General features: G+C 37.0%; 1 protein-coding gene across 1 annotated transcript; it reads right to left on the bottom strand.

The window, feature by feature from the left end:
• Positions 1 to 2212: 2212 nt before the first annotated feature.
• LOC100349691 (chromobox protein homolog 3) lies at positions 2213 to 2914 on the bottom strand. Its single transcript, XM_002718117.5, has one exon. It carries the CDS (start codon positions 2788 to 2790, stop codon positions 2239 to 2241), a length of 552 nt encoding a protein of 183 aa, XP_002718163.1. The 5' UTR covers positions 2791 to 2914; the 3' UTR covers positions 2213 to 2238.
• Positions 2915 to 10227: the final 7313 nt, after the last annotated feature.

Raw genomic sequence — 10227 nt, 5'->3', positions numbered from 1 at the left:
CACTTATTTTTTTACATAGACTTAAATTTTTGGAAAGGTCCAAACCATGTTGGCCTTCTAACTCCAGTGCTTAATTTAGTATCTCCTTTAGGATGCATGTTCAATATTAACTGGGTGAATTAAAAGAGGAATTCCTTGAGCTACAGCAAGTCGTGAAGTTCCCTTTGTGACCTAAGTATAGTTCTGCACCTCAAGCTGTATTTCATACTGAAGGACAGAAATCAAGGCTTATAATTATTTTATAAATGCAATCTTTGCTTATGTGGTCAATTGCATGACAATTATTTTGTCATATAACTTAGAGGACACACTCAAGCTACACTTAAATACTTTTCAGGGAAAGTCACACTTACCAGACTTTGCACAGTGTGTTCTCCTCTCATTAAACTGGTCTTCGTCTCTTCTTCCAAGGCTCTGCTCAATTGTCATCATTTCACTAAGGCCTACATGATTACCTCTATTTAAAATTATAAGCTATATCTCCAACCCATGAAATTTTCCCCCTCTTTTTAATTAATCCATAATTAATCATATTGGAAGAGAGAGAGAAAGAGATTGATCCAACCACTGGTTTACTCCTCAAATTCTAGCAAGAGCCAATGATGGGTGAGGTCAAAACCAAAGGTCTGCAACTAAATCCAGCTGTTTCATGTGGGTAGCAGGACCCTGCTACTTTCATCCAACACCTATTGCCTCCCATAATATTAATTAGCAGGAAACTGGACTAGAAATGAAGCTGGGACTTGAACCCCATGGTGCTACCTCTAATATGGGACATGGACATTACGAGTGATAACCTCTGCACCAGGCTTCCAGCTCTCCAGTTCCTCTTACACTGCTCTTTTTCTTTAGTGCTTTACCATTAAATATTCTGTGTGATTTGATTATTAAAGATAATTACAGTTTATTTCATCTCCCTTCAATTTTACAGCATAAATTCCACAAGTAATGGAATATCTATTTTGTTCACCTGCATATTCTAAAGACCTGGAAACATTTCTGGAAAGATGTAGTAGCTAAGTATACCTTGAATAAATCAGTAAGCACTTGCATTTCTGTTGTTTTTGTCTATATAGACCTAAAGAAAACATGTATAAAGATTGAAAGGTACAGGTGTTTATCCTTTTCCATTTTAGTTTTTTTTTTTAAAGGAATATAAAACTATTTATTGACCACTGTTCACCAGTATTTACAATAAAGTAAACAATATACAGTTGGATAACATTCTGATTACTACAAAGTTATTTTTCCTGGCATCTGCTGAACCAGTAACCCAAACACCGCGAAGATTGAGCCTACATGTAAGGAATGAGACGGGACAAAGACAAAACATGCAGGTCAATAATTTAGATTACAACCACTTGTTTACCCACTTATGCCAGCAGGTCCTAAAATGCCAATGTCTAACAATCTGATCAGGTTTTCAGGAGCCAAATCTTAGTCATTCCATGAATCATGGCCTTTTAGTCGATACAGCATAGGGATTTTGGCGTTTGTAAAGTAATGGCTCGCCAGAACAAATATTCAAATGTCCATTTACCTTGCTTATTTAGTTTATTACAGCACACCAGGATGTCTATTTTCTGATCTCGGGAGGGATGACTACTAGTACCAATAAAGTTTTTATAAGCCATTGCATTTATGACTATAGATTTAGATACAGGTTCTGATATGGCTTCTTTTAAATTATCTAATTTAACTTGTCCAAATGACTTACAAACTATTTAATTTAAAAGGTTATGGCTTCATGAAAATCTTCAGTTTAACTTGAAGGGACTTATTTCTTAGGTTGCTCAGAATGATGGAACCTCAGAAACATGGGTCTTCCCATGGTTTTTCTTTTGGTAAAATTTAAAAACAAAAACAAAAAAGAAAACCATTTATAAAAGTATACACATACAACAACCCAGAATGGTCCTTTAGTATCAGTTAAAATCAAGTTCTGATTGAAGAACTGACTATGACAACTGTCCCCAATATTCAGAAAAGCAAATGTTCTTTTCTGATAAAGGAAGCAACTACAGAAAGCTTTTATCTGTTAGAAGTAACCAGTGCTATTGATGCAAAAAATAAAAATAAAAAAATTCACAACTCCCCCAATACTACTTTCAAAACCAATGTATCAAACTTGATTTTCATTAGAATGTAGTTATTTCTTCACACTAGTAAATCGAAAACCAAGACTCAGATTTTATATATATATATATATAAAAATATATATAAAAAAAATGCAAACAATTACTGAGCTTCATCTTCTGGACAAGAATGCCAAGTTAATCTCTCTTCATAAAAAGCAATCACAATCTGAGGACATTTCATATTTGCCTCTTTTGCCAGCACCAAGTCAGCCTCATCTGAATCTTTCCATTTCATGAGAAACATCAGTTCTCCACTGCTGTCTGTGGCACCAATTATTCGTTCAGGATCAAGACCTCTGGCAAAGCCTCTTGGTTTGTCAGCAGCATCTCTCTTCTTCTTTGATTTGCTATCATCAGATTCACTGTCAGATAAAGATTTTCTTTTTGTACCATCTTTTTCTTTACCAGCTTTTTGAGAATTAAGAAATGCTTCAATTAACTCTGGACAATCTAAATTTTCTTCAGGTTCCCAAGTATTGTCAGCATCTGTAAATCCCTTCCACTTCAGGAAATACTCCACCTTCCCATTCACTACACGTCGGTCCAATACTTTCTCCACCACAAATTCTTCAGGTTCTGCCTCTTCGACCTTTTTACTCTTTCCATTCTGTTTCTTTCCCATTTTTTGCAATGTAGTTTTATTGGAGGCCATTTTTTATTGCAGACTTGAAGAGCTATTATTCACCGCTCCGAGCTGCTCCGGGTCGCGGGGCTGCAGCGTCTCCGGCCCTGCGCGCCTCAAGCTCCAGCCACATCCGAGGGGGAGGGGGCTGGGGAGCGGCCTCCATTTTAGTTTTTAGAAATCCTCTATGCCTTGGCAGGCGCCGCGGCTCACTAGGCTAATCCTCCACCTTGCGGCGCCGGCACACCGGGTTCTAGTCCCGGTTGGGGCGCTGGATTCTGTCCCGGTTGCTCCTCTTCCAGTCCAGCTCTCTGCTGTGGCCAGGGAGTGCAGTGGAGGATGGCCCAGGTGCTTGGGCCCTGCACCCCATGGGAGACCAGGAAAAGCACCTGGCTCCTGGCTCCTGCCATCGGATCAGCGCGGTGCGCTGGCCGCAGCGGCCATTGGAGGGTGAACCAATGGCAAAGGAAGACCTTTCTCTCTGTCTCTCTCTCTCACTGTCCACTCTGCCTGTCAAAAAAAAAAAAGAAAAAAAAAAAAAGAAATCCTCTATGCCACAGCAACAGCCCCTCAAATTTTTTTATTAATGGTTTAAGTAACTGATGTTGATATGTCAAGAAATCTGAAGTAGGAGAATCATTAAGAAACTTTTTTTCAACTTTTATTTAATAAATTTCCAAAGTACAACTTTTGAATTATAGCAGCTTTTCCCCCCATAACCTCCTCCCACCTGCAACCATCCCATCTCCCACTCCCTCTCCAATCCCATTCTTCATCATGATTAATTTTCAATTATCTTTATATACAGAAGATCAACTTAGTATATACTAAGTAAAGATTTCAACAGTTTGCACCCACACAGACACACAAAGTAGAGTACTGTTTGAGTAGTAGTTTTACCGTTAATTCGCATAGTACAACACATTAAGGGCAGAGGTCCTACATGGGGAGTAAGTGCACAGTGACTGCCATTGTTGATTTAACAACTGACACTCTCATTTATGAAGTCAGTAATCACCGGAGGATCTTGTCATGAGCTGCCAAGGCTATGGAAGGCTCTTGAGTTCACCAACTCTGATCTTATTTAGACAAGGCCATATTCAAAGTGGAAGTTCTCTCCTCCCTTCAGAAAAAGGTACTGCCTTATTTGATGGTCTGTTTTTTCCACTGAGATCTCAGTCACAGAGATCTTTCATTTAGGTCAATTTTGTTTTGCCACGATATCTTGTCTTTCCATGCCTGTGAAACTCTCATGGGCTTTTTAGCCAGATCGAATGCCTTAAGGGCTAAATCTGAGGCCAGAGTGCTGTTTAAAACATCTGCCATTCTATCAGTCTGCTGTGTATCCTGCTTCCCATGAAGGATCATTCTCTCCTTTTTAATTCTATCAGTTATTTGCAGACACTGGTCTTTTTATGCAATCCCTTTGACACTTAATCCTATCATTGTCATCTATTATGAACTGAAACTGATCACTTTAACAAGTAAAATGGCATTGGTACATGCCACCTTGATGGGATTGAATTGGAATCCCTTGGTACGTTTCTAGCTTTACAATTAGGAGTAAGTCCAAGTGAGCATGTGCCAAACTGTACATCTCCTCCCTCTCTTACTCCCACTCTTACATTTAACAGGGATCACTTTTCAGTTAAATTTAAATGACTAAGAATAATGATTCTCCTACTTCAGGTTTCTTGTGCCACTTGGATCTTTAGAACTGAAATATTTGTCAAAACCCATCACCTCTGTCCTACATGGATCTATTTATACCTACTGATTTTCTTCTAGTTATGACTTACATTTTCCTTACTTTGCATATCATAATTTTTTTTACTGAATGCTGGATGTTGTATACTTGTTGGTTGACTGATGGCAATCAATATTTTGTTGTTTCCTCTTTCAAGATGGTTGAATTTTAGTCCAACATGAAATTAGTCTCCTTGTTGGTCTGCTCTATCCCTTTCCACGTATTTATTTAAAAAATAGATATTTTAAAATTTTTATTAATTTATTTTTATTTATGAGGGATAAAGAGAGAGAAACAGACAAGGGAGAGATTGTACCTCCACTGGTTCACTCCTGCAAATCTCTGCAACAGCTGAGGCTGGGCCAGGACAAAATCAGGATCCACGAACTCCATCTAGTCCCCCCAGTTGAACCATCATTTGCTGCTCCCATGGTGTGCATTAGTAAGAAGCTGGAACCAGGAGCAGCACCAGGACTTGCATTCAGGCACTCTAATATGGGACAATGTGCCAAACACAGATCCTCCTTTTGGCTTATTTTAAACATTGTTAGGGAAGGATACTAACTCTGCTATTAAAGTATAATTCTCTGGATTCTCTACGTATGAGTCCCAGTATTTGATGAAGACTGTACACTTCAGAGCACAAGGAGATACCTATCAGAAGTACCTCTATGTCCTAATCAGGCATATACTTCCCTGAAAGGGCTTGGCCTATCCCCTATGTATGCAATATTTAGAATGCAATAGTAAACACAAGGGGACTTATTAACTCTATGTTGCTCTCCTTTCTATTGTGTTCTCCATAAATTTATTTCCAGATTATCCTCCAGATTCCTAATCCCGCCTCCTCAATTCAGTGAGCTGGCTCTGCTTAGGGGTGTATGTGGAAGTGGGGATTCCTTTTCCTGCTCTTGTGATCTTGTAAGTGCCACCAGGCAGAAGATACAATACAGGATTCATTTCATTAGTTTATTTTATTCTCTTGGGATTCTAGTCCTTTGTTGCTTGTTTTCAATACCTGAAAACCACAATTCCATGCAGTTTGAATAGTTTTCTACATCATTTATGTTGAGACAATAAATTTGATTCCTAGTTACTACACCATGATTGGAATAATGAACTCCTATTCTTCTTATAACCCTGCCTCAAGTGGCTCCTGCTGCCACATACTTTCTCTTACAGTATGCAAAATTGCTACATCTTTCAGATTTTTAAATTTTGTTAGAAGATGAGATATTCATAAACAAAAAATCATATCCAAAGCCCCTTCTTGTTTCAAAGATTTATTTACTTATTTGAAAGGCAGACTGAGAAAGAGAGAGAGAAAGAGAGAGAGAGAGCAAGGGAGGAAGGGAGGGAGAGAGAAATCTTCCTATGGCTGGATCACTTCCCAAATAGCTGCAAAGATGCGGGCTGGGCCAGATCAAAGCCAGGAACTTCTTCCTAAGTCTACCATGTGGGTGCAGGGACCCAAGCACTTGGGCCATCCTTTGGTGCTTTCCCAGGGCATTAGCAAGGAGCTGTATTAGAAGCGGAGCGCTGAGACATGAACCAGTGCCCATAGGGGATGCTGGCATCGGAGGTGGTAGCTTTATCTTCTGCACCACAGCACTGGCCCACAAAGCCCCTTCTTTTGTTTCCTGTATGTTCTAACCTTTTGCTAAAATGCATTGAACTAAATGGGTGGCAATATTAATTAGAAGGCATACATACACTGTATTTTAGAGAAATCTACAGGATAGCTATAAATTGTAGCTAAAGCAAGAAGATGCTGGAATGAAGAGGAAAAAAGCTTTCAAAAAGTACTGCTGCTTTGTTTTGGGTAGACCAGGATAAGATAAAGGAAGTCCAATAAGTTTGTATCTTGAGGCAATCTCTACATTTGCAGAAATTCTAAGTAAAGGAATCTAGCACTAAATAGATTCAAAATATCCACAAAAGAAAAAAAAAAAAGCTGAGATGCCAGTGGGATGCAGAAAGATCTAAGAGAACCAGAATGGTTCAATATAGCACAAAATTAACTACCATGCTTCATCCTGATGATAAGATGCACAACCATCCATTATCTTGCCAAAGTAATTAAATCTAAGTATGATCAAAGCTCTGGATCTAGCTGATTGCTTTCAGGTGATATAAAAATCAGAAAAAAAGTTTTAAATTATATTGAAAGAGAGAATTCAGCAAAAAAAATCTAACCATGGAATAGTTCAAATGGCCCAGTCTTTGAACACAGAAAATCTAAGAAAAATAAAGAAATGAAGGAGGAACCTGTAAATGATAAGAAACCCAAAATACATAATGAGTTTAATCTGGGCATGAGTGTAATGTTAAACATGATATATTCATGTAATAAAGCCAGAAATAAACAATATAATAATTGCTAAATGGTGAAGATAGTGGATACTTTTGGTGAAAAGAAAGAAGACTGAGAAAAGGCCTATGGAGGGTCTTCACCATACAATAACTCATCAATACATATATATATATACATATATATATATATTTGTTTCATGTGGGTTTTCTGTCTAGAGGGTAGTCAGTACCACTTCTTGAGCAATTGATTAACTTCACATTCTAATCACTTATTTTACCTGGCTCTCATAATCTGCACCCACTATGCATCTGCCCTAATAATCCATAGCTAATTACCAAATGATAAGGAAGAACTTTTCTGCTCCAGCCCAAAAAATCATTCAGACCAGCCAATTCACAGTGATTTTCTGAAATTTTGCTAACAGCTCCTCACCATATATAAACTGCCCCCTACAGTTCCAACATTTGTCTGCTATTCCACCCCTTTGTGTAGCACTGTGTGGCAGGACTAATATTTTGATTTCTGAACCTCCTAAGTAGTAACTGGCTAGGTTTCACATTATTATTTTCACATTTAGTTTTACTTCTTTTGTAGTTGTTGTTGTTCAGACCTTATAATAATTATATTAGCCAAACTGAAGCCATGAGAGAAGCCTGTATAATGTAATCTAATAGGTCTATCAAAAAAGAGATACACATTTTGCAATCAGGGTCAGTGTTTCATGTTTGTTTAGTGAATAAAAAAGAAATAAATGTACTTTCTTTTCCATGGAGGCAAACGAAGTCTAAATACTGCTTACTTGTCCATTTTAGTAGTAGAAGTAGATTTAGTTAATTGAGCAAAACTATCAGCATTTGGTCCTACAAATAATAACAAACTATAGGATTACAAACCAACACATATATTTCAAAAATATCTACCCTCATGTTACACCATGCCTAGAGGACAGTCAAAGACTGACTTTTTTCATTACAAATAAGATGCTTGTGTTTAAAGTATTGAATTTGTGTTTTTGTCCATGGACTCAGAGACCCAGAGGCAAAGAGTAAAGTACATCAAATAAAATAAATAGAAGTGTGTTCTTTCCTAATTGGAAATAGAATACTGCCTTTTACAAAAAAAAAAAAAAGTTGTAGACAGGGAGAGAATAAAGATTTAACTTGAATTTTTATAAGAAGAGTTTGGGGTGGAGATTGGGTGCTGTCCATTTCTTTTTCGTTTTTGAAAATCTCAAAAGTGTAATGGTTTCAGGTGCATGATGGAAATAGGAGTATCAGCCACAAAAATTTCATTATAGTGAACTTATAACTAGCTAAAGATTATTATGGCCATGCAGCTGGCAGCCATGTTGGTTATTTTGGACCAACACTTAGTCTAAGTAGTGTTTTCTTTGGAAAATAATGGTTGGCAGTGCATGTGGGTTGCAGTACAGATGTGACTGCAGGGAGCAGCTTCCAACTTCAGCTCCTGCTTGCTAGCTAACTTCTTACTTACATGAACTGCACACGAAGACTGCAGGCCTACAGACCCATTGAAAGCAAAGAGGGAAAGGAGTCCCTCAGGCTGCAGTGAGTGATCCTAGACAAAGAATTCAACTTTACGCTTGCTGTATTATTGCAACCAAAGTAATATCACAGTGATATTTTCTTTGTTCATGAAAGCATTATTATGTGATTCTTAGATTTGAACTGCATTTCTTCATCCTCTTAAAAAAAAAAAGTACAAACACTAATTTAACTCCAGGAAACAAAGATGAAATTGCCTACCAATCTATGCTTAAGTAAACATACAGCAATGTTTTAAACACTGTCTGTGTGTTCATCTTTTATGTCGGTAAGAGTTAACAGTTTGGGTGCTGTATCTCTGAACAGCAGCATAGGCGTCCTCTTGCATTACAAGCCTTGTGGCACGACATTTCTATCTTTGGCCCAGCGTTAATGATGTTCCATGCTGACCCTCTTGTGTGAAGGCAGAGCTGGAGAGCACAGCTTTGATAGTCGTGTTTACATGAATGTTTGATAAGCATCTGTCAGCTCCTAGCACTCTACAAGCCTAGGAACACAAAGGAAGCCAGGGAACCCTGGAGCTTTTGCCACCTGAAAGCATAATCTGTGTGTTTGCTGAATTTTAAATCAGCATTGAGATTGTTCTCTTTGTAGCTTAGATTGTAATTTATGTATTATTGACTCAAAAAATAGAAAAATGATAAAAGAAAATTACTTTTTCTAAAAAGTATTTTGAGGATGGAGGTCAGATTTCTTTTAATGCATACTTATTTTGCTACATTTTGTTTGATCCCACTGGACACAAAACATCATGCAGATTGAAATACTTTTGACAGGTTAAACTCCTCGGATTCAAGAATACTGACTGTAATCATCTATTTCCTCCCTAAGTCATTATGCGTTTAGCCTTTAAAGGAAATATGATACTCAGAAAAATTTTGCTTGTGTATAACCAAAGCAATCTACATTTTGTGTGTCATAATGTGAGCAATACAGAAAAAAAATAATTTGCACATATTAATTGGCTTTGAATTTTTTGAGAGCCTCACACTTTTATTTTGGCAGTGTTCTTTGTTCAATAATTCATGATCCTAGAAATAGGACTGGAGACATCATTTTGTTTTTTGACAGTTAAGAGTTATAAGGTAAAATTTTTGTGGTGCCAGGAACATCAACTTCATTCTCTTAAAATAATGTCCATGCAAATATAGTGGTATTTTTGCCACAGAGAAAATAGGTAAAATAGCTTACTTGCATCCAGTGTTCTATAAACATTAGACATAGTTGCAATTCATATTGCAGTGGTCTACATATTATATCGTCCAAATGAAACTCTGTACGTGAATATGCTTCCATTAGTATAAAGTCCTTCAAAAAGAGAAAACAGGGATATATTGAAAATAAAAAACAAGACAAGAGATTTAATGACCTGTAGATGCCTTTCATCTTTCATGCTGATGGATTGTGTTAAGTTGACAGAGTTGTGTGATGTCTCCCAGCATGATAAAACTGTTTGAATTTCTGAATTACACTATTCTTCAAGGTAGTTCCATCTCTTAGATTTCTGATTTACATGAGCTAATACTTTCTTTAAAAACAACAACAATGCAAACAAAAAAATCAAACTATTTGAGACTGCATTACAACTGAAAGACTTTTGAATAATATACCATTTCCATATTAGGATGAATTCACCAATCCAACTTGTATGAGATATTCAAATAAATCATGTTGTTTGTTTTATATTCAACCATTCTCTCTTCCTATTACAATCTGGGTTTGCTTAAAGGTATGTGCTAAACCTGATGATTTGTAGTTTTTACAAATATTTTAATGTTATATTTTCCTTGCAATATCTTGGTATGTTAATATTATCTTTGTAAATTGTTAAACTAGCATTC

Source organism: Oryctolagus cuniculus, chromosome 12 (assembly GCF_964237555.1).
Source record: "Oryctolagus cuniculus chromosome 12, mOryCun1.1, whole genome shotgun sequence".
Classification (NCBI taxonomy): Eukaryota; Metazoa; Chordata; class Mammalia; order Lagomorpha; family Leporidae; genus Oryctolagus; species Oryctolagus cuniculus.
The sequence above is the reverse complement of the archived record's forward strand: the minus strand, read 5'-3'. Positions and strand labels throughout refer to the sequence as shown.

What these genes read in the sequence shown, in the direction of transcription:
- LOC100349691 (XM_002718117.5), bottom strand. Translation starts at nt 2,790, where the DNA reads ATGGCCTCCAATAAAACTACATTGCAAAAAATGGGAAAGAAACAGAAT.